The sequence below is a fragment of the Gracilinanus agilis genome, chromosome 1, assembly GCF_016433145.1.
Source record: "Gracilinanus agilis isolate LMUSP501 chromosome 1, AgileGrace, whole genome shotgun sequence".
NCBI classification, from domain to species: Eukaryota; Metazoa; Chordata; class Mammalia; order Didelphimorphia; family Didelphidae; genus Gracilinanus; species Gracilinanus agilis.
In genome coordinates this window covers 9,941,659-9,965,285 of record NC_058130.1, presented here as the reverse complement: position 1 = coordinate 9,965,285, position 23,627 = coordinate 9,941,659, and the positions used below count along the sequence as shown (strand labels likewise).

General features: G+C 43.7%; 1 protein-coding gene across 1 annotated transcript in view; it reads right to left on the bottom strand.

The window, feature by feature from the left end:
* Positions 1–23,627, bottom strand: part of CACNA1D (calcium voltage-gated channel subunit alpha1 D) — a 345,485-nt gene that overhangs the window by 41,379 nt on the left and 280,479 nt on the right. The window contains exons 29-36 of the mRNA XM_044675443.1: positions 21,720–21,803; positions 14,698–14,748; positions 14,147–14,275; positions 13,050–13,115; positions 3,352–3,443; positions 2,372–2,531; positions 1,593–1,720; positions 1,333–1,429 (exon numbers count right to left, since the gene is read on the bottom strand). Of these exons, the coding sequence (XP_044531378.1) occupies positions 1,333–1,429; positions 1,593–1,720; positions 2,372–2,531; positions 3,352–3,443; positions 13,050–13,115; positions 14,147–14,275; positions 14,698–14,748; positions 21,720–21,803 (807 nt within the window). The remainder of the gene's footprint in view (positions 1–1,332; positions 1,430–1,592; positions 1,721–2,371; positions 2,532–3,351; positions 3,444–13,049; positions 13,116–14,146; positions 14,276–14,697; positions 14,749–21,719; positions 21,804–23,627) is intronic.

The window sequence follows — 23,627 nt, the reverse complement described above, 5'->3', positions numbered from 1 at the left end:
GGGTTTGGTTAAGCAGGACGAACTGCCACAAGGACACAATTCGTGTCCAGAATTGCATCTTGGGTTTTAGGTGACTCTTTAACCCAAAGTTGTGGAGGGGTGTAACCTGCATTAGGGAAGGGAGCTTTCTCACTGAGGACACCTCTATACTAATGAAATCAAAGGTACAGAGACTCCATCCCCTACATTCTCCCTAACCAGTCTCTTGCTTCCATGGGACAGTGCAGAGAATGCTGGGTTGCACTTGGAAGCCCTGAGTTCAAATCCTGTTTCAGGTACTTCCTAGCTCTGTGCCCCTGGGTAAGCTACTTAATCTTTGCCCCCTTAGTGAAACGGGACTAATATTGGCAGCCACCTCAAAGGGTTGTGGGAAAGATCATATGATGTAACATGAAAAGCACTCTGCAAACCCTAGAAGTTTGATATAAATGCTGGTTGTTATCATGGTCATTATTGTCATCTGTCTTTGACCTCCTCATCTCCCCAGTCTAGTTCAGTGCTGCTGAGAATTACAGAGGGTCCTCCCCATAGAAGTCCTTGGATCTTTCTCCCTCTGGTTCTGAGCTGGCATCACTGCCTCCTCCCAAATTTCTGGGGGTCCCCCCAAATCCCTAATAGCATGGGGGGTGCTATTCCTTAGAGTCTCAGTAATTATGAGAAAGCACCTATTTCCTTTCTAAAGCAGCCAAATACAGGTCAGCAGTAAACAGCTAGATTCTTTTTCGGTCCAAAGATCTTTCTGAGAATGAGGCAAATGCAAGGACAAAATCAATTGCTACTCCCAACTTCCTTGGGTCCACCCAAATTTAGCCCAATAATCTCTTCCATCTCTAGAAGAGCCTTCAGCTGGCAAAGCCTCCAATTCTTCCTCAGGGGCAGAGATGACTTTAGGAGGTTCCCAACTGACTTCACATAGGACAAAGCCAAGGATGAGGAAACAAAGCCCTCTTTCACCTGAAGCTCGATAGGCACCTGGCCCAAGTGGCAGCAGGACAACTTGGGTTCTGGTTCCAGTCATGTTCTTGGCTGGCCATCATCTTTGGGGCAAGCTGAGAAGGAGAAGAGGCCCCAAAGGCCCCTGGCCAAATAGAATGGGCTTGAAGACTGCCAGCAGCAAAGAATTCCCTGGCTGGTGAGAGAGCCACTGTCCTTTGGGAGCCTCTCACTGCCAGGAGGTTTCCCTGTGATCTTCTCAAGCCGGTCCTCATCCTGCCTCCAGACCCTCCCCATGTGGCCACACGAGCCCTCTGAAAGGAGACATTTTGCCCCAGACTGGTCAGGGAGAATCATTAGGAAAGCCCCAGACAGGAGGCCACCAGGTGTCACACCTACCTTGCAGGCCACTCTGTGCGGACAGAGTTTGCCAAACCCCAGCGGTGGCTGAATCCGTCGAAGCAGAGTGACCACATCAAGGTGTTTGATTCTTCCTCTGAAACAAACACAGGGTAGAGATGGGGTGACAAGGCTTTAGGGAGAGCCTGGCTGGGGGGAGGCGGGGAGAGGTTCATCCAACCCCGCCCTCACCAGGCCCATGAAGAAGAGACCACACGAGCCAAAGCAGAGACCCGTAGACCAAAGCCCCATCCACTTACTTGGCTTCAGGGTCATATTCTGACCATATCCTTTTGAATTCGTCCAAATGATGTGGACCCAAAATAGACCAATCACGGGTCAGGTAATCAAAGTTGTCCATGATGACAGCCACAAACAGATTGATGATCTGAGCAAAGAGGGAAAGGAAAGCCGCCTGAGGCCCAGGGGAGAGGCTTCCCTTGCAGCAGCCTGAGGAGTCTGGGGAGGGTCTTGGGAAACGCCTAACTAAGGGAGCTTCCCTAAGTCAGAGTGACCTCCCAGCCGAGAAGAAGGGCCTAAAAGGCGACACAACCACCAGAGTGGGGGGCGCTCAGAAATTCGGGCTCCTGGCACAGAAGGCTCTCTTAAAAGAACCCTCGCTGCCTGGTCTGGGTTTGGCTGGAGCCCTAATGAACAGCAGAGCCTGCCAGAGACTCAGCCCGATCTGCTGGGCCCAAGCTGCCTGGGCTGGGTGGGAGGCTGCCCCTGAGGACCTCATTCCTTCTGAGATTCTGGGACGCCTTTCCGGAGGGCTCAGTGTGATCCTACATGGGAGCACGAGGAGCTGCCCCCTTATTCTTCACCCTCTCAAGGCTCTCGAGGCTGAAGAAGAAGCCTCTCCTGCTCACTCCCAGCCAAAGCTAGGCACCCAGCAGGATGGGCAGGAGCTCCCCGGGGGCTCTCGGCTGGCAGGAGCCAGGGCGGTGAGCAGCAGGGCCCTGGGCAGCTGGAGCCAAGGCCGCTTGGAGTCCAGGGCCCACAAACAGGGGCTCCCCGAGGCATGGTTTTTAGAACTTACCAGAAAAGCGCAGAGCATATAAAAGCTGATGAAATAAACAATAGCGAAATTGCTGCCGCATGTGAATTCTTCCCCGGGGCTGTAATCGGATTCTGGGTCACAGCGCTTCCCGGGGAGACACGCCAGCATGATCTCCTGCCATGCTTCACCAGTCGCACACCTTGGGGAGAAGAGGGAGAGGGGAAGGTAACCAAAATATGCACCCCCACAAGTAAAAATACACCCATGATGTTAGGACGGTGATCAGCTCCAAATTAGAGATATGAAAATCACACGAGAGAAGTTTGATTATTTCCCAGTTTTGCCCAGTAGAGGTCCGATAATCTGGTAATTAAGAGATAACTGATCATTTGGATTTAGCACATGTGACCTAAGTGTGATGTGTGTGTCCTCTGCATATAAGTGGATGCTCCTTAAGCACCTGAAAATCTTTTCTTCTTCAAAATTGCACCAACATTCCTTCTACCATCTCATTTATCCTATAAAGTAGCTTAACAAACATTATGGTTCTTAATACAATAAATACAAATTTCAGTTCAGGTCTCTGGAATAAGAAAAAATCTGAATTAGCCTAAAGCCAGCCCTTGCCCAGCTCTTGAAGGCTGGAAGATTCCTTCTATCCCTTGCTCCTCACAATGACCTGGAGTTGGAGACATGACATTATCGTCCCATTTTATAGGTGAGGAAAGGGATGTACAGACAGCTGTAATGAAGGTTTTCATCCTCTTCCCCCATGCTGGGAAGTGCTAGAGGAAAACTCCCACCAGGCCTCCCTTGCCTCATCTGACAATACTGCCCTTCCTGACCCTGCACTCAGCTCCTCTCTTCAGGACACTGATTTCTGCAGCCCAGGAAGAGCCTGAATTTCGAATGTAGATGCACGTATGTCAAAAGGAACAATGGGAAGGCGACCCTCCCTTGAATTCCCATGGCTGAAACCAGAGAACTATGCCCCCAACCTCCCAGGGAGAGCCAGTCACCTGAACAGGAGCAGGACGGCTTGTGGAAACGTCTGGAAGTTGTTGTTCCTATTGATCTGGTTGTTATCTTTCATGGCCACTTTCCCAAACATCTGGAAGTAAAAACAATTAAGAAAGATGCTGAATGCTCTTTGAACACAAAAGAAACTGCAGTTGAAGTGAAGGGGAAATAGAAGGGAACAGCTTCTCGTATATGTCCCCAGTGGAGAAGAAGCCATTCCAGGAGGGCAAAGGCATTTCGTTTTGGTCTTTGTATCCTCAGGCACCCAATTCCTCACTTTGTTCCTCTCATGTCCTCTGGCAGAGAGAGCCCATCATGAGACCCAGGCCCCAGGAGGTCAAGGGCAGAGAGAGAGAGAGAGTACCCACATAGCCCAAGACACGGAGAGTAGCAGCTTTTGTGAAAGGCGCCTGCCAGCTGGGGACAAGTTAAATATGCTGCACAGTAAGACGTGATAAAAGTGAAGCATTTGGAGAAACATGGAAAGATGCAAGGACTGATTCAAAGTGAACAACCAGGAAAACAATATGCACAATGCCATATTGATGGAAAGAACAAAAAAAAAAAAAAAAAAAAAAGAAATGGAACACTGAGGAAGTCTAATGGCCAAAGTAAGATTCAGGGAGTCAGGATGGCCGAGTAGTCTAAGGTGCCAGATTTGAGGTTCTACAAAAGTAAGGCTCAGAGAAGAAGTAAAGCAGAGGTGGGGACCTATAGGCATGAAATGCTACACGTACTGTAACTCAGAGGAGGACTGATGGAGAGAGAGAAGGATATGTCTATAAATAAATGGGACCAAAAGACATCCATTGCAGCAACGGGAACCAAAGCAAAGATAGATTCATGAACTGAACATATTTCACCATGAAAAGAGCTTCAATTGACTTTGTCACCTTCCTATCCAATGTGGCACAAGCAGATCAGTTTCTGAATGGCAAAACTGTATTATACTAGGCACTACACAACACCCAGTTTTCTCATGACTTCTGGCTAATGGTAATGGGAGGACCAAGAACTATAAGCTTAGAGCAATTCCTTTTAAGTCTCATTTTCCTCAAACACTTTTCAAAGTGTTCCTCTAGGCTCCAGAGAAAAGAAGGATTCCCACAATTTCCCTCTTCTGGGAGTCACTCTGTATCTGATGCATCTGTATTATGATCTGATGAAGATTTGTACCTAAAGGGCATGGAGGAGAGCAGAGCTAGATGGCAGAGCAAAAGAAAAATTTTGCCAAACTCTCCCAACATTTTCCTCTAATTTTTAAAAGTTATCAAATCAAATTCTAAGTGGCATAGTGAAAAAAATGTCATACTGATCATTTTTCCCATCTCGGATGGTGAAGCAGGAGAGAAAAAAGAGGTCTATGGACACAAGAATAGCTGGCCAAGAGCATGGTGGTGGAAGAGATGTTTAGCCGTGGGCTTTGGAGGCAATCACAATCATACCAGGAGTACTCAGTGACAGAAACAGTAAGTGGACTGAATCTGGTCAGAAAGATTCTGGAGCCCCTGTGTTAGTATTGGCCACTGGATCAGGTGCCAAATAGAAGCTTCCTTGCCCATTATCCAGTTCTGGGTCACAGTTTCCAGGGAAGAGAGGGGAGCTTGAGGTCATAAGAGAGCAGGGACCATACCTGGGTAAGGACCAGAGGGCAGACCAGGAAAGTGGAGATTACAGCTCACCCCAGATTGAAAAAAAACTTACAGGTTCTGAAAACTAGCTATGAAAGCAGCAGGGCATAAAAAATTTGAAGTTTAGGGCAGCAACCTATCCCATCCCCATAGGTGGGCAGAGCCTAACTCTAACATGGAGTCCAAAGTCAAGAAACAGCTAGGAAAAATAAGAAAATGACAAAAAAAAGAACCTAACCATTAAAAAAAAAACTACTATTGGGACAGGTAAGCTCAAGGCACTCTCAGAAGATTGGACTTCAAAATATCTGCAAGCAAATCCTAAAAAGAAAAAGGAGACTGGGCACAAGCCCAATAAGCATTCCCAAAAGAACTAAAGATATTTAAAAACAATAAAAAAAAAGATTTTAAAAACCAAATCAGAATGGTACAGAAAAAAATTGGGAAAAGAAATGAATACAAAACAAGAAAAACTAAGAGGAGAGTTAATATATAATATAATATAATGATAATGGACAAAACAATAAAATAGACATAAAACTTCAATGAAGAAAATAACTCCTTAGAAATCAGAATTGGCCAAATGGTAAAAAAAAAAAAAAAGGTGTGAAATCTCGATGAATAAAAAAAAAAATTTTAAACTAAAACTGGGCAAGTGGAAGCTAATGATATCATGAGATATTAAAAACAATAAAACAAAGTCCTCCCCCTCACCAAAAAATATTAAAAATGTGAAATATCTCATTGGAAAAACAACTGACATGGAAAATAGATTGAGGAGAGAGAATTTAAAAATGACTGAACTACCTGAAACTGCCCATATACCATAGAACTAGTGGATGAAGCTAAAATCACCTCCTGGAAAAGATCCTAAAATGAAAACTCCCAGGAATATTAGAATCAAATTCCAAAGCTCCCAGGAGAAGGTGAAAAAAAAAAAACAACTTCGAGTAGTCATAAAGAATTCAAGCTCCGTGGAATCTCAGTCACAATCACACAAGACTTAGCAGTATCCACATTAAAGGAAGTCTTAGAATATACTATTCTGGAAAGCAAAGAAACTAGAACTACAGCCAAAAATGATCTACCCAGCAAGATTTAGCATTGTCTTAGGAGAGGCAGGGGTTGAAAAATGAACATTTAATAAAATGGAGAACTTCTGAATATTAAAAGACCAGAAATGAGTAGAAAGTTTGGCATTCAAACACAAGACTCAAGAAAAGAAGCATAAAAGGTAAAAATGAGTGAGAAATCATAAGTGACTCAGTGAGATTCAACTATTCACATTCCTGCAGGAAATGCATAATGCCTGAAAACCTTATTATTATCATCAATGATTATTATTATTGTAGCATTTAGGAGAACTCTACATAGAAAGAGGGCATGGGAGTGAGTCAATTATGGTCTCAAAAAATGGAGAGATGAGGAAGCTGCATTGGAAGTGGCGGGGAAGGAAGACTAAGAATGAAGAAATTATCTCATGAAGAAGAAGCACACAAGGAAGGACACGTTTTCACATGGGAGGGAAAAATGAAGAAGGAGAGTAAGAAGACTGTGCACGCGCACGCACGCACACACACACACATAAAGACACAGAGTTGAGTATAGAAATCTCTCTTACCCAACAGGAAAGAAGGATAGGGAAGAGACTAAAAGAAGCGGTTGGAGAGGTGGGGCATGATAAGAGACAGGGTAGATTAAGAGAAGCAGTAGTTAAAATTAAATAGATTTTTGACAAAGAAAGAGGGTAAACAAGAGAAGGATAAACTGAAGAGAATAGGACTGAGGGAAATACACAGCAATCATAACTGTGAATGTGAATTAGATAAACTCACTCATTAAATGCAAGAGGATGAAAGAATGGATTAGAAACCAGAATTAAACAATACAGTGTTTACAAGAGACCTACTTGAAATAGAAAGACATACAGAGAGTTAAAATAAGTGGCAGGAGCAGAATTTATTATGCCTTGGTTGAAGTAAAAAAGGCAGGAGTAGCAATCATGATTTCATACAAAGCAAAAGCAAAAGTAGACTTAAAAGAGATAAAGAAGGAAACTACATTTTTGCTCAAAGGTGCCACAGACATTGAATTAATATCTATAGCAAATTTATATGTACCAAATGGCATAGTGTAGAAATTCATGAAGGAAAAGTTAAATGAATCATGGGAGAAAATAGACAGTAAAACTATACTAGTAGGAGACTTCAATTCTTTCCTCTCAGATCTAGATACAGTGAGCCATGAAATAAATAAAAAGAAGGTAAAAAGATGAATAGAATTTTTGAAAAGCAGATATACTAGAAATTCTGGAGACTATTGGATGAAAAAAGAAAGAAATATACCTTTTCCTCAGCTATCTATGGCATCTTCACAGAAAATGACCAAGAAGAAATATTAACTATACCCTTTTGTGACCATAATACAACAAAAATTACATTCAATAAATAGCCACTGAAGCCTAGATTAAAAATTAATTGGAAATGAAATAATCAAATCCTAAAGAATGAGTTTATCAAAGAACAAATTAAAGGAATAATAATTTCATTAAAGATAGTGTCAATAATAAGTTAACATACTAAAAGCAGTAGAATGAAGATAATGCAGTTCTTAGGGGAAAATTCAAATCTCTAAACATTTACATAAAAAAAGAGAGAGACAGAGAATAAATCAATGAATTGGGGATACAACTAAAAGTTAGAAAGTGAAAAATTAAAAATCCCCAATTAAACTCCAGAATAAAAATCTTGAAAATCAAGAGATGAATAAAATTGAAAGTTAAAAAATTGAACTTATAAATAAAACCAGGGGCTGGTTTTGTGGAAAAAAAAAAATATATATATATATATATATATCAACCATTGGCTAATTTGATTTTTAAAAAGCAAAACCAAATTACCTGTATCAAAAATGGAAAAAAGTGAATGTACTATAATAATGAAAATAAAATAGTAAATGTAATTAATATTAATTTAAAAAGATTGTGGTCACCATCTATAAAATTAACTCTCAAGTCATTAGTGTGTTAGTAGTCTTACTAATTAAGTTTTAATCAAAATGGAGGTAAAGCAAAAATAGGGAAATGTAGGAAGGAGACAGAAAATATCACCTAGTTAAAATACCCTAAGTTGAGTCAGGAAGCCGAAATCTGAAGCCTTCCAAGCCACTAAAGCCTGCAAAGCGTGGAGCGCACAGGAGGCACTAGAGCTCCCACTCCCTACCGTGTTCCACCAAAGCACCAACCCTGAGAGCCCTCTACATCCACACCACACCTTTTTCTTCCTCTCCTCCTCTGTCACACAACATACGCACACAAAATGGGATATGGGATAGGACGAGTTTGGGGAGGATGAGCCTAGGGAGTGGATTCTATCTACACAGTACCAATGAATTTGAAATTAAAGCAACTATTAGGAGTATTTTGCCTAATTATGTACCAACAAAACCAGCAATCTAAATGAAATAGATCTGTATTTACAAAAATACGAACTGCTCAGATTAACAGAAGAGGAACCTATCTTAGAAAAAGAAACTGAATGAACCATAAAAGAGCTCCCTAAAAAAAAAGGACTAGATAGGATTTACAAGTGAATTTTACCAAACATTTAAAGAACAATTAGTTCCAATATAATATAAATTATTTGAAAAAATAGGTAAAGGAAGAGACCTACCAAATTATTTCTATGAAACAAATACAGTTTTGATAACCAAAAAAAGCAAAAAGAAAGGAAAAGAAGAAACTATAGACCAATTTTCCTAATGATTATTGGTGAAATTTTTTAAATAAAATACTAGCAAGGAGATTCCAGACATATATCACAAAGATCATATATCATGAAGAGGTGGTGTTTATACCAGGAATGCAAAAATTAGTTCAATATTAGAAAACTATCAACCTAATTGACCATATCAATAACAAAAACAACAACAAAAATGTTATGATTACACTAATAGATGCCCCCAAAAGCTTTTAACAAAACACAATACCCATTCCTATTAAAAACACAAGAAAGCATAGAAATAAATGGAGTTTTTCTTAAAATGATAAGTAATATGTATCATATGTATGAGCAAGTTTTATCTGCAATGGGGACAAACTTGAAGCCTTCTCAGTAAGATAAAAGATGAAGCAAGGATATCCATAATCACCATGATTATTCAGTGTTATGCCAGAAATGCTAGCTGAAGTAGTAAGACAAAAAAAATAAATTGAAGGAATAATAATAGACAACAAGAAAACGAAATGTTCATTTTTTTGCAAATGATATGATGTTATACTTAGAGAATCCAAGAAAATCAACTATAAAACAAGTGGAAATAATAAACAAACTTTAGCAAAGTTACAAGATATGCCAGAAGCCCACATAAATTATAAGTTCTTTTATATATCATCAATAAAACCCTACAGCAAAAGATAGAAAAAGGAATTCTACTTAAGATAATGACAGACAATAAATATAGAATACTTGGGAGTAGTCTATTTTTTCAAGACAAACCCGGAGACTATATGAACACAATTACAAAACGCTTTGCAGAAAAATAATGACAAGATCTAAACAACTGGAGAAATCTTAATTATTCATTTGGTAAGCCTAGTCAACAAAAAAATGATAATACTGCTTAAATTAATTTACTTATTCAATGTCATACCAATCACATTACAAAATAATTATTTTATAGAGCTAGAAAAGTAACAACAAATTCAACTTGAGGAACAAAAGGTAAAAAATACTAAGGGAATCAATGCCAAGATTGGGGGTGAAGGAAGAGAAAAAACAGTACCAGGTTTCAAACTATATTACAAAGTGGTATTCATCAAAACAATCTGATAATGGTTATGAACTAGAGCGGTGGATTAATAATGGAATAGATTAAATACACAATACACAGTAGCAAATAAGCATTATCTAGTATTTGATAAAGCCAAAGATCCAGACTACTGGGGCAAGAACTCACTCTTTGACAAAAAATTACTGGGAAAACTGGTCAGCAATATGGCAGAAATAATGGATAGAGCAACATCACATACCATATATCAAGAGAAGCTCAAAAATAGTACCAAAGTATATCAAAAGTAAATTATGGAAGCATGGAAAAGGAAGAGTTTAACCAAACAAGAAATAGAGAGGATTATAGGGAGCAAAATGGATACTTTTATTACATCAAATTAAAAAAGACCTGCACAAATAAAATCAATGTAGCCAATATTAGAAGGAAAGCAGGAAATTGGCAAGTTTTTTTTTTCTGATAGAGGTTTCATATCTTAAATATATAGGGAACTGAGCTAATTTTATAAAAATAAGGCCCATCCCCCAAATAATAAATGGTAAGATGATATGAATTGGCACTTTTCAGAGGAAGAACTCAGAGCTATCAATAGTTATATGAAAAAATGCTCTAAATCATTGATTACAGAAATGCAAACTACGAAATACAAATTCTATAGTACTACTTCCAGAGAAGGAAAAATGACAAATGCTGGAAGTATTGTGGGAAAACTAGGACAATAATGCACTGTTGATGGAGTTGTGAACAGGTCCATCCTTTCTGGAGAACTAATTCAGAAGTATACCCGAAGGGCTATAAAACTGCATACCCTTTGACCCAGCAATAGCATTGCTAGGTTTGCATCCCAAAGAGATCAAAGGAAAGGTAAAAGGACCTATATTCCCAAAAATATTGATAGCAGCTCTTTCTGGGGTGACAAAAAATTGGAAACTGAGGGGATGTCCATTAACTGAGGAACGGCTGAATAAATTGTGGTATATGATCATTATGGAATATTATTGTGCTATAAGAAATGATGAGCAGGATGGTTTTAGAAAATAGTCTGGGAACCTTATATAAACCGCTACAGAGTTAGGTGATCAGAACCAAGAGAACAATATTAGAGTAACAGCAATATTACCACAATGATAAACCAAGGCTGATTGAGCTATTCTGACTGAGACCATGATCTTAGACATTTCTGAAGGACTCATGATGGAAAATGTTATTCACTTCCAGAGAGAGACTAAAGTGAAAATGTTTTTCATGACTTCATATAGGTACTGTAAAAAGGAATTCTTTATTCCTTTTTTAAGTTAACAGGGGACCTGGAGGTCCTCTTACCATAACCAGCCCACAGTGACAGGAAGTAGAAATCATAGAGCCAGGAAGTGAAGTAGGAAAAGTATCTACTAGTATATAGGGCAGATATAGGATATAAAGGGGCCAGTGTCAGTTGGTCAGTTTGTCAGTTGCTGACAGTTAGGGCTGGCAGTTGAGGGGAAGTTGGCAGCTGGGAGTGTGCTGGGTTGGTGGTTGGTGTTTAGTTGCTAGAATATAAAGGCAGGCCTGAGCAGTTGAGAGGGTTTTTTGGCTTTAGGCTTTAGAGGACTTTTTGGCTTTGGGGGTTTTGGCTTTTGGTTTAGGCTGTCTTTTTTTCTTTCTTGAACTTTTTGGAAGGTGGCTAGTCTTTGTTGACAGACCTAATTGAGGTTGGATTAAATATGGATTGGGCTGGATTGGGTTGGAACTTTGTGGGGTGGTTGTTATTAACGGTAGTTATAGGCAGTTATAGGTAGATATAGGCAGGTTTAGGTAGTAATTATAGGTAGTTACAGGTACTTATAGTCTAGTCATTAGGAAATTTTCTATCTCTATCTATTTCCTACATTTCTTTCCTTTACTTTACTATCTCTATTTTAATTAAACTAAATTATTTGTTAAAAGCTGCTAAAAGTTTTCTTTTCTCTGGCTTAAAGGGATAATATTAATTTACAACTCTACTATGTTCTCATTAAAACTTAAATTATTAAAAGCTGCTCTCTTATTTTGTCAAAACCCCTATTTTTAACATTTACATTTAATTGGTGACCATGGCCAATCAGTTGCTGACAAATCAACCAACTGATGCTGGCCCCTTTATATCCTTTTCCTACCTCACTTCCTGTCTCAATGGTTTCTCCTTCCTGTCACTATGGATTGGTTAATTCCTACACATCTCTATGGTAAGAGGGCCTCTAGGTCTCCTGTTAACTTAAAAAAGGAATAAAGAATTCCTTTTTACAGTACCATACTTTTTACCTTATTGATGGGTGAGGGAGAAGGTGGGGAAAGAGAGTTTGGGGCTAAAAAATTTTTTAAAAAGCATGGCGGTGTCATGTCTGGCAAAGCCATTTCTCACCAGGATCTTCACCTTGACTGAGTCATGCTCCCCACTGCCTGTTTCCTGGCTCCTTTCAAACAACACCATCTCCCATTCAGCATGAGGGAACCCCTAATCCTAGAAGTCTCTCGATACCACCCTGTCTTTCCAGTTAGCAAGCTCTATTCCTCTCAAGCACAACTTCCCAGAGGTCAAATGAGAAAGCTCCCTAAGTCAAGCCCCAGAAAGTAGCCTTGTTTATCTTCTTAAAATATCTTGGGGGCAGTCAGATGGCTCAGGCCTAGAGATGGGAGGTTCTGGGTTCAAATTTGGTCTCAGATATTTCTTAGCTGTGTGACTCTGAGCAAGTCACTTAATCCCCATTGCCTAGCCCATACTGCACTTCTGCTTTGGAAATTATATACAGTATTGATTCTAACACAGAAGGTAAAGGTTTAAAAAAAGTATCTCAGCCACTGGGGGAGCTGTATCTGAGAGACAGACATGAGAATTATAATTTGCTTGTTCCAGATTCTGCCCTGGTTGCTCTAAAACAGGTCAGGTCAGAGCAGACATTCGTACTATGGAAGGATCTCAGTGGAGCCTCACCTCAGCCCTGGGACATAGCTGAAGCAGGTAGCAGGAGTGCCATCTTAAAGTCAAAGATCTCGAGGCTTAGAGAATATGTCATACAGCTGGTGTCTGGGGCAAGATTTCTCCCCAGGTCATCCTGATGTGTAACTCAGGACTCTACGGACAACACTGTAAAATCAGCCTGGGCCTTGTCAGGTGGCCCTCGAGCTCCTGCTGGGTATGCTCTGACACAGAAGGCTAGAAGCAGGGTGACCATATTAGCAGAGGTCGCGGGAGGCACCTGCATCTCCACCCACCCCCCAACATGGGAAGATTTGAAGGAAAAGGGTCTGAAGTGACTTACCTGCATCCCGATGACAGCATAAATGAAGAACAACATAGCTATGAGAAGAGCAACATATGGGAGAGCCTGAAACGGGACAAAAACTCTGTTAGTCTTTGCAGTGTGTCCCATTCCGTGTTGCTTGGCAGAACCCAGGCCTTCCCAATGAACTTCTGGACAGCTCCAGGGAGTTGAAAGTTTGTCCTTCCAATAAGCCTACATTCAGTTCTTTGCAATTCTTGCTCACAGCCCCACCTTCTCCTCCAATTTAAGCAGCAATAGGAATATGCTCATGGGGGAAAGCCATCATCTGGATTCTGGATCTACCAACACAAGGCCTTGTTTTGAGTCAACAGAAGTACTACCAAACATGACAATTTGAAATGTCCAAAACAGAAATATCTGGAAGGTTTTCTAACATAATAAAAACACTTTGGATTATGCAATTTCATAGTGGCCAGAAGGTGGGCAAAAGAACTCAAATACATCTCATTTTTTAAAATCTGAAGTTCCTACACTGGAGCTCCAAATACCATTCTCAAGGCTCTGTGTTAAGAGGCCATGTTATAGGTAAAGTTGTGGAAGAACACTGCCTTTCCGCTATTTCTGGTGAATGAGGGCCAGGACCTACACCCCACGGAACTCCAGAATCCCTGCAAGCAGGAGTGGCTGTGCCCTTTCCTGCCAGGATCCTGCTGACCCATCCTCTCACATCTAATACGTGGTTTCAGGTACATGAAATCTCTAAGCAGCACTTGGACACAATAAACACCCATCTCCCTTGAAATGGCATTAAACAAAAAAAAAATGTGTTTTTAATTGAAGTCCTCTCTAGGAAAGCCCAAGACACCAATCAATTTGCCCAAAGCATCTGGCTAATTTCTGTGTATGTCTACAAACTATTCTGTGGGCATACACCCATTAAAAAATAATGTAAAGTTTTCAAATCAACAAACATTTATGAACTGCTCATACTGATTCCTGGGCAAAATGTGGAAGTGTTCAATTGGAGCTGGGTTTCCATGTGGAAATTTCAGTAAGCAACTCAAAGAGATATATGAATATCTGGCTCCCAGGAGAGAAAAAAATCAAATCGAATCAAGCCTCCTCTCTCTCACCTGAAAGGATTTAATAAAAGTCCACAGCAGTGTCCGGATTCCTTCTCCCCTGCTAAGAAGCTTGACCAATCGCATCACTCGGAAGAGACGAAAGAATGTGATGGAGATTCTGTTGCTCTCTTCTGAGTTCTGCAGGGTGATCACGGAGAGGTCAAACCCAACAAAAAGGAGAGTGCGCAACACTCTCAGATAAAACAAAACAAAACAGCAACAAGTGTGGAAGTGGCAGAGGTAAGAAGTGAAAATGTGTTTCTAAGCCCTTGCCATCTTGAAAAACATGGTATGAAAGAAACACGTTCATGCTGACAACACAGGGCCAACCACACTGTTGCCACACACATCACATGCATTTCCTAGTGTTGGCCTTTGTGCAGAATCTACATTGGGGAGCTTGGAATACTGCACACTGACGATGAAGGCAAACCACCGCATGACCATTCTAGGGGGACGATCATGAAAAATACAGAAAAAACCAGTGGAAAACTAGACATGACCAAAAGAATAAACTTAAAGAAGAGGCACAGCCACTGGGGATTAGTCACTAGTCTTACCCCAGGAGCAGCAGTTGGGACAGGGACAGGGATATTTTCACTGTCAGTTGGCTTTAAGAAATCAAATAAAGATTAAAAATATTAATGGTCAGAATAGGAGGACATTTGACATGTACACTTCTCAGGATAACACACCAGTCAGCCCCCTCCCTAGAAAACACTGGAAAGCAGCACACGGGTGTTCTACACCACTTACTACTTTTCCCATATTCTGAACCTCTCTAAAGGTCAGCTCAAAGGACCACACATCCAAGAGCTGAAAAATCCTAGGAAAGATTCAAGACCCCAGTTTTTCCATAAAGGCACAATTCCCACTTTTTTTTGGTCTTTCTCAATGAGGTTTCCCTCCTTATTTTGAAAAGGGAATATAAAAAGGGATCTGAATTATCCTTATTTTAGGCTACTGTGGTAATTTTTGCAAAAGTAATATGATTCTGCTGAAATACAATCTGAGTGGTGAAGAAGACCACAGTCATCTGCCTCCAAGGCCCCACGTCACTTTTTACAGATTAGAGCCTGACACTACACAGTGATCCTTGGGCAGTCAGTGTAGCCTATTGCCTTAGCTTTGCCCCATCTCATAGGAATTTAATTTCATTTGCCAAACTGGAATTTTGAAGAAGGCGGAAGGTTTGCTACTATATAAGAATTGTGACACAAGAATCACAGGCAGGAAGCAAGAGGTCTATGAGCTGGCCTGGATGCTTCCATGGCATTGCTCTTTTCAGGACACACTTTCTTCCCCGAGCCCCATTTGTTCAGAATTTGTGATTTCTTAGGCAGGGTTTGGTTAAAGTTTGATTTGTCTGTTTGCACTATGAACTAAGAATTTGCCCAGCAAATTAGTACTGTACATTGTAAAACTTTAAGTTGGATGTTTAGACTTCTTAGGAAGAAGAATAAGAGTATGAAGATCTTTTTCTCCACTAGTATTAGACCCTGTCAGAGTCAAGAAGGAATGCTTCTGAGGGAGAAGAGAGGGGCAGGAAGAAGGGGAGGAGAAGGAGTCCATATCAGGAGGCTGGAAAGAGCAGTGGGGCCTCTTGCTGCATTGTTTGTTAGCTGAAAGAGTGGAGTCTATGTAACAGCATTTGAAAGCTCTCCCCAAAGGTGGTAGGGCATGGGGGAAGCTGAGGATACTCAGGACATTTCTGGGTAACTGAGAAAATGTGGAAACTAAAGGCCACATCCAACTTCAAGGAATTCTTCCCCCCCAAGAAAACACAATAGAAAATGCCTACAAAAGAAAGACCAGCCAAAAGAAGGGAAGCCTCTCAGGAGAAGCCAAGAACAAGTTCTGAATTGAATTAAAACAGAAGCATTCTGCTGTGTGCAAGGCTTGGGGAATGACTTCTGGAAAGGACTTTGTCCAGTGAAACTGGTGATGTTTCTCGTACTTTCCCTCTTCTGCTGACTATTTTTTACAAGCTGTGCAGCTCCAGAACCTAAAACCTAGTCTGGGAATGGGAACAAAGAGCCGCTCTCTTCCTCAAGATCAAGTCCTATTTCTACAGTCTGCTTGGTCATGCCCATACGTCGATTCTTGGCAGAAATGCCTGAATCTACAGTGGGAGTGACAGGGGTATGGACATCCCATGTATCTGTGTTTGAAACTCCAGGAAAGGCTGCAGGCTGACTTCCTAAATCCCTCCAACCCTCTGTCTGCTCTCCCTCCTCTGGTAGTAATTCAGCCCAGGCAGCTTCCCCTGTCTACCTCCCAGCCTGCCCTCATTCTGACCTTCCACAAGACTGATTAGCCAAGAGAGTTAATTAGTCTCACAGCATTTAGAGGTCCGTAAGCCCCATCCTCTCCTTTTACGGATGGGTTAAACTGAGGTCCAGAGAGCTGTGGTCATGGAGATTCCTATCCAAGCCCTGCAGGCCCAAAGTCAGAATGCTGTTCAGCACCCACACAGTGGCTGAGGCCACTGGGAATGCCTTAATTTAGAACACAGAGTTTCAGGAAGAGGAGGAACATCGAAGATGCCAAAATAGCTATAAAGGCCAAGAGGGTGCTGAGAATGGTTCCTTCTCCAATGCCAACACTTGTGGCTGAGTGAGCCAGAAGGGAGAGGGGCAGGTGGTTCTCAGGATCAGCTTTATAGCTCTCACTGGGAGCCACGGACACCAGCAAATCTCTGAGGAATATGGCAGGCCATGTGGAGGGTGTAGTCCCAGATGGATTCCTGAGGCAGGGGACAATTCACGAACAGGAATACTCAGTTATAAGTGAGGTGGGTGAGTGAGAATGTGGGACTCAGCTCAGCTCTCTAGGGGCCCCAGAAAGAGTAGTTTAGCTCCAAGATTCTTTCTCTCTGGCTCAAGGTAGCCTTGAAACAAGATAACTGGCTAGAATATGGCCACAAGGCATCAGTTAGCTGTTGGATTTTGGAATTATCTCCAAGGGCTATAGCTTTTAACCAGTCAGTCAATTGTACCAGAGCACCTCTTAGACTACACTCAAGAGGATGAGTCCAGTAAGTCCTGGGAAGGGGGGGGGAGATGTCATCAGGCTGAGGACCTTCTGAGGTCATGGGGCAGAGACTTTTACTGTTCTCTGTTCCCTCTCTTCTGACCAGCTTTAACAGGATGAACACAAAGCAGTTATCCAGCCTAAATGGTGGAGGTTGGGGATTGTCTCCCCTTGATGCCTCAAATCAGGAGTGATCATTTTCATTTACTTCTATCTTGATCTCACAGAGATGGGTTTACGTTTCTTTCTAAAGAAGTCCAGAGAGAGCCCAGGTGACCTCCAAGTCAACAAGAAGAGGCTGCGCTCTTCTTCTAAGCAGGGCTAAATCAGACGAAGCTATCAAGCCCACTAATGAAAGGGATCATGCAGGGTCCCTCTGCTTTCTGTGTCAATGCCCTCAGCTCTGTCAGGAGGCATCACTTCTTCCGTCTTATTGGCCAGACTCCTCCTGACAATCCCTGTGGGCAGCCTGAAGAGAAGAAATCTAAGGCTGACCTTCAGATCTGAGATTATGGCTGCCTCTTATAATCCAGGTGATAACTTTTAGACCTCTCATTCCTCTAAATGGGAATAAACCTTCTGAAACTCTTAACTGGAAATAAGAAGAAAGGAGAGTTTACAAACAAGGAATTAACCCCTGAGACAGACACTGGGAGCTTCAGTGTCCGAGAGAACACCAAATCTTGTTTCTAGGCTATAGTTGTTTGTCTTTCAAGAAAGAATGATGCCAAGATCGGTGAAGCTCCCTCACTCAACTGAACTCTACTAATTTTCTGATATTTTAGTAGTTTTTTAATACTGTAAGCAAATGTGTTCAAAATGTGAATTTAAAAACAATTAGATAGTGAATGAAGTCACGTGGGAAAGTTGGGAGAGGGGGCAGAAACCAGGTGAGCATGCATAGGGCTTCAGAGAGGGTCATCCAAAGTGTTTTAAGCAGAGAATACAAATGCAAGTTTATCATTTCCAGACAATAATCTGTCTTTGGGAAAGCAAAAGATAGCTATGACTCCTCACAGGTTCTTTTGGCCAATCACAGAACCAGCTGTGACTGGCCCAGAGGGCACCATCTCAGGGCCTGTACCTGAAACCAAGGAAAACAATTTAGATGACCACAGTCAATCTTTGGTATCCTGTGAAACTGTGAAAACCAAGCGTGAATGAGCCAAAGACTACATGGTCTTTAGTAGTGAGGCTGGTTTGACAAGAAGTCAACAGATATACGTTTACATATACTTGCCTCTACAATTTTCTAAAAATAAAATGAACATGAAAATCAATTAGGCAACAGAAAAGGAATGTCAACAGAGGTTGGGAAAATGAGAAAATGGATTAAGAATTAGGAACAGGAGCAACAAACTGCTGATAAACAGATAAAGAGGTGTCCAGATCTGAGATTTCACTGCTGCAAGGAAACCTCTGCCCAGCAGCAAATTCCTCTCTAATGGAGAGACTTAAAAAGTGGCCAGGGCCATTAAGAGGTTCACCGATTTGTCCAGTGTCAAGCACATGGAGTCTATTGGAGGATGGATTTGATCTCTGTCTGTCTTCCTTATTCTTGACTGATGTTCTATCCTCTCTACCAGATTATGAGAGACGGGGGCTAGAGGACTTTGGGTTTGGGCTCTTCTGAAAGCTCAGCTTTGGAGTCAGGATGGCCTGAGTGGGAATCCTGTTTTGGACACTGACTAGCTATGACCCCAAGCAGCCCTTGACCTCTCTGGGCCTCTGGAACCACATCTGTAAACGAGGGGGTTAGACTCAAGTCTCTAGGTTAAATCCATGCTCCTCTGACCTGTACTACAGTCACAGTCTACTTCTGGGAAAACTTAGAGAGATGTAACCTTAGAGTGGGGATCTGTAACCTTTTTAGGCCCAGGGACCACGTGGCTGTCTGGCTGGTAAAGCCTAAGACCTTTAGCAGACTAATGCTTGCAAATGTCTACAGCGTAATGAAGGGGATGGCAAAGCCAGTCAAGTACGGATGCCATTTTTTCCCCACCCACATTCTGGATTCTCCAGAGACTAAGTTAAAGACCCCTGGGGTAGAGACTCCTCTATAAATAAAGGAAGAGACTCAGGCAGCTCCTGAAAAGGGCGACAACCCACTGGTGAGCCCCACTCAAACCAGAAGAAATGGTTCTCACATGCAGACAAGGTAAACATTACACAGTCCAAAACAGTAAAACTCCCTTCTACTAAACCACAGGGCAGGTTTTGTTGAGTTGATCACACACACACACAATGACAGAGGAAATATGTATCTTTGTCCCCTCTTAGGACAGCCAAGTGGCCTAGTGGACAGAGGGCTGGACCTGAGTCGGAAAGACCTGAGTCCAAATCTAGCTTCAAATACTTGCAGTACGGCAAGTCGCTGCCTCAGTTCCTCAAGTATAAAATAGGGATCATAATTGCTAGGTAATTAGCCAACTGCCAAGTGGGGTTGTTGTCATAATCAAATAAGAATATTTACAAAATGCTTGGCACTGTGTCCTGGCCCATAGTAAGCCCTTAGTACGTGCCTATTCCTCTCCCTCTTCTAAGGCCAGGAGCCAAGAGGTAATATACTTTGGCCCACCAGGGTGCGAGGCAGCATAGACCACTTTGGGGTTAAATGAAAAGTTCAGGCAATCTTCACTCATTCATCCTTAGATGGGAACCCCCCAGTATGGGCATCCCCTTGGAGGAGGTCCTGCAGAGACTATGGCCCCTGGGCTCATTGAGCAGGGCTCTGTGGCTCCTGCCATTCCCACCAAAGACTGGACTCTCTGGGTAAGGTCACAGGAAAGATCCCCGACTAAAAGGATGGGATGTAAAAAGGACAAATGGTACAAATGAGAGACAAGAGAATGGGGGTGAGGCTATTTATGTGCTTAGGGACCCAAATCTCTTCCTTCTGAGGGTCCAAATGCAAAGGCCTGATATTGAGAAACTGAGATGAGGCCAAGCCAAGACTCCTCAGCCAACTCCTACCAGGAAGGGCCCAAAGGGAAGGATTACCACCTCCCAGAGCACCTCCTGTACCCTGGGATGGAGAAGAGACCTCGAGAGTCCTGGGTGCCGAGGCTGGGTGTGACCCTGGCCTTAGCCAGGAGAGGCGTTTTGACAGGCCCGTCGCTCTGATACACTGAACCCCCTCCTAGGCCCCATGATGAGGTCTGTCTCTCATGGACCCTTCACAGCACCCCCTTCTCCTCCACTCTAACAGTCACAGTAAGACGATCTTGGTTTTTATGGCAGATGAGTGTTCTTCAAAATGCTTTCTCATACGTTTGCCACAGAGCTGTGAGCGAGGCTGGAATGATCTCACTTTGCAGGAGAGGAAACCAAGGTTTAGGGGGGAAAGAGCCTCGCTCAAAGCTGCCTAGCACATTAGCAGCAGAATGTGGGCAAGGACACAGGCCTCCTGAACCTAGGCGGGGTTCCCTTTCGCCTCTATCCAGTCATCTCAGACATAAGGGTCACGAGAAGGTTCTGTTGTATCTACTCAGTGGGAAGCACCCTGATATGGAGGACCAGCTTCCGAGGCTTGTGCAGAGTCCCTGCCCCCACTGCCCTCCCCCCACGAAGACAGACAGACACACACACAGACAAAGAATGAAGAAGACTCATGCTTTGCACTGGGGCTCAGGGAGATGCCTTTTTGCATCAGGAAAGCCCACCCTGTCCACAAGCCACAGCGGAATCATGCACGGGAGCCCCACGGAATCTCATTCTAAGTGCCTAGAAAGGCCGGGAGAGCGAGGAAGTAAACGTGCCAAGCACTGATGGGGCTTTGGAGCAACGTTTCCTAAATGACTGGCACCTGACAGCAGCGGCCCCGACCTCCCTCGGACCCGGCTCACCAGGCTTCGGGGGGCATTCATCTACCTGAGCCAGCTAGAAAGGGATCCTGGGGGTCCAGCGTCAGGAGGTTACTAGGGGAGGCAGACGAGCCTCTCCTTCGCCTCCCGACTCCACTCCAGGGGGACAAAAGGAAGGACAGACAGCAGCCTCCTTCTCGAGAGGGGCCTCCTCCCTGCCCACCCTTGGCAGGCTCGGGCCTGGCGCAGACTCGGAAAGGAGGAGATCCTGAAATCCCCTTCATAGCCCCTTGGGACAAGCCCTGTTCTCGGCCCCCTCCAGCGGGGCAGACGGAGGTCCTGAGCCGTGCAGGTGAGGGTCCTGCCTAGGGTGGGGGACGGGCCCTGGGGCTACTTACATTCACTTCGGTGATAGCGATATCAACCACGCTACCCACAACAATTAAGGCATCAAAAGTGTTCCATGCGTCAGTGAAATAGTGCTGTTAGAGCAAGCGATCCGAGGCCGGGAGAGAAGGCACGAGGAGGACAAAAAGAAGAGAAGGACAGCGTTAGAGGGGGCCGCGCTCTCCTTCTCGGGCCCAGGCCCAGAGCCTGCAGAGACGGGGCCGCCTAGCGCCCGCCGGAGCCCTCCCGAGGGCCGGAGCCGCCTCGCCGCTACCTGTGACTTGTCCAGATGAAGGAGGCTGCGGGGGGAGGAAGGGGGGAGCGCAGGCGGGCAGAGGGGGCCGAGCAGCGGTACTTACGTCTGCCTCGCTGAGAGCCACGTCGACAATGCTGCCGAGAACGATGAGGGAGTCGAACGTGTTCCAGGCATCACTAAAATATCCCTGAACAGAGCAGGCAGGGCAGACACTGATGACCACGTTCACAGCGGAAGGGCCTACGTGGGGCTCATCCTGCAGACCTCTGACGAGGGGGGCGGGGAGGGGGCACAGAACTCACCCAGCCAGGTGGGGGCCAACAGGAAGACCAACAATATTGTCTACGGAGGGAAAGGCGCGCCTGGGGCCGTTCGGGCCCCATGTTCGAGTGGCCGTCACCCGAGAGCCGGGGTTCTGTCTGGGGCTCGGCAGTAAGGCAGCCCCTCCTCAGAAGACCAGCGGAGTAAAGACCCCTCAAAGGGCAGGCGTTGGCCGGCCCGGCCCCTCTCTTATTAAAGGGGCCGGATGCGCCAAGCTTAAACCTGTCCCCCATCTTTTCCCTTCCTGTCTCTGGCGGCATCCAAGAAGACAAACAGCCGCTTCTGGAGCGTCCCCCACCTCCCAGAGGGGTGAGGGATGACCCTGAGCTCCAGCTCGCAGGCTTGTCAAGGAGAAGGGAAGGAAGGCTTTCTTTAGCCCTCTGGAGGCGATGGACGAGCTTTTCTTTCAGGGTTTTCTCCCAGCTGGCTGCTAACCAGATCTGTTCTAATCCTACATTCTAATCTATTATAATATAACTGGATCAGACCTCCCCAAGCCAAGACCATCTTCCCCTTCGGCATTTCTCCTTCCTCTTACAGCCCCCTCCTCTCGAGGGGCCTGGCACTCTGCTCTTTTTTCTACCTTCTCTTGTCTACTAGAATCTGCTCTTAGGTAAACAGTCAATTTGGAAATAATCTTAATAAACGCTTATGCTCAAATACAACTAACTGATAGCACTGCACATGGTGGGCCCTTAATAAACGTTTGCATGAACTAATTCTAGTCCACTATGCTTCCCTTCCCCGAAGAATCTGCATTGTAACAGAGGCATAACACCTTCCAGTGATGGGCAAACTATGGCCCGCGGGCCAGACGGGCCCCCTGAAATGTCCTACCTGCCCAGCAACATTATTCCTAATCTGACCAATACAATGAGTAGGATACAATACAATAAACTTTGAAAGAGCTGCCTTAGAAACAGACTGACAGAGGAGCATTTCCTTTCCTTTGGCCCCTCTTTAAAAAGTTTGCCCATCACCGCCTTAAACCAAAGGAATTTCAGACAGCAATGCCAATTTAAAGGGGAAGACATTTGTAGTCAGGAAAAGCCTTTTAGTACACTGTAGAGAGGGATCCAACTTTCTAGGGGGAAATTAGCTTATTCCTGGTTGGTAATCCCCAGGTAGAGCCCTGACCCTGCTCCAATTCTTGGGCTGAAGGAGGTGGCCCTGGGAGAAGGGCTGTCAGTCACTCTACTTCCTTTGCTCCACAGGTAGTGCGGACGCATCAGAGAGAGCCAGCTCACACCAAAGATCAGGCACCAATAACCCACGTGGGACTAAGCACGGGCTGGTAAAAGCTCTTCTTATCTGATGCTGTGTCCAACGCAATCGGGGTCTGGGGTCCCCCGTGCTTTTATCTTCTTCTGGCTTCCATTCTGGCTAAGCTGTAGCCTATTTACAATCAGCAAGTGGACGTGGAATGATACGAAGGGGACAATTTGGATCTTGTAATTTCAGAAAACATAAGTTGAAAATCGTTATTACATGTAATTGGGAAAATAAAATATCTTTGAATAGAAATAAGAGGACCTGGGTTCAAATCTTGCTTCTGATATTTGATCTGTATGATTTTGGGCAAGTCCCTTAGCCTCCCAGGGCTTCAGGTACCTCATCTGCGTAATGGGAAGATTGCACTCTACAGTTTCTGAGACACCCTGTGTTTTCAGATCTATGACCTAGACCATTC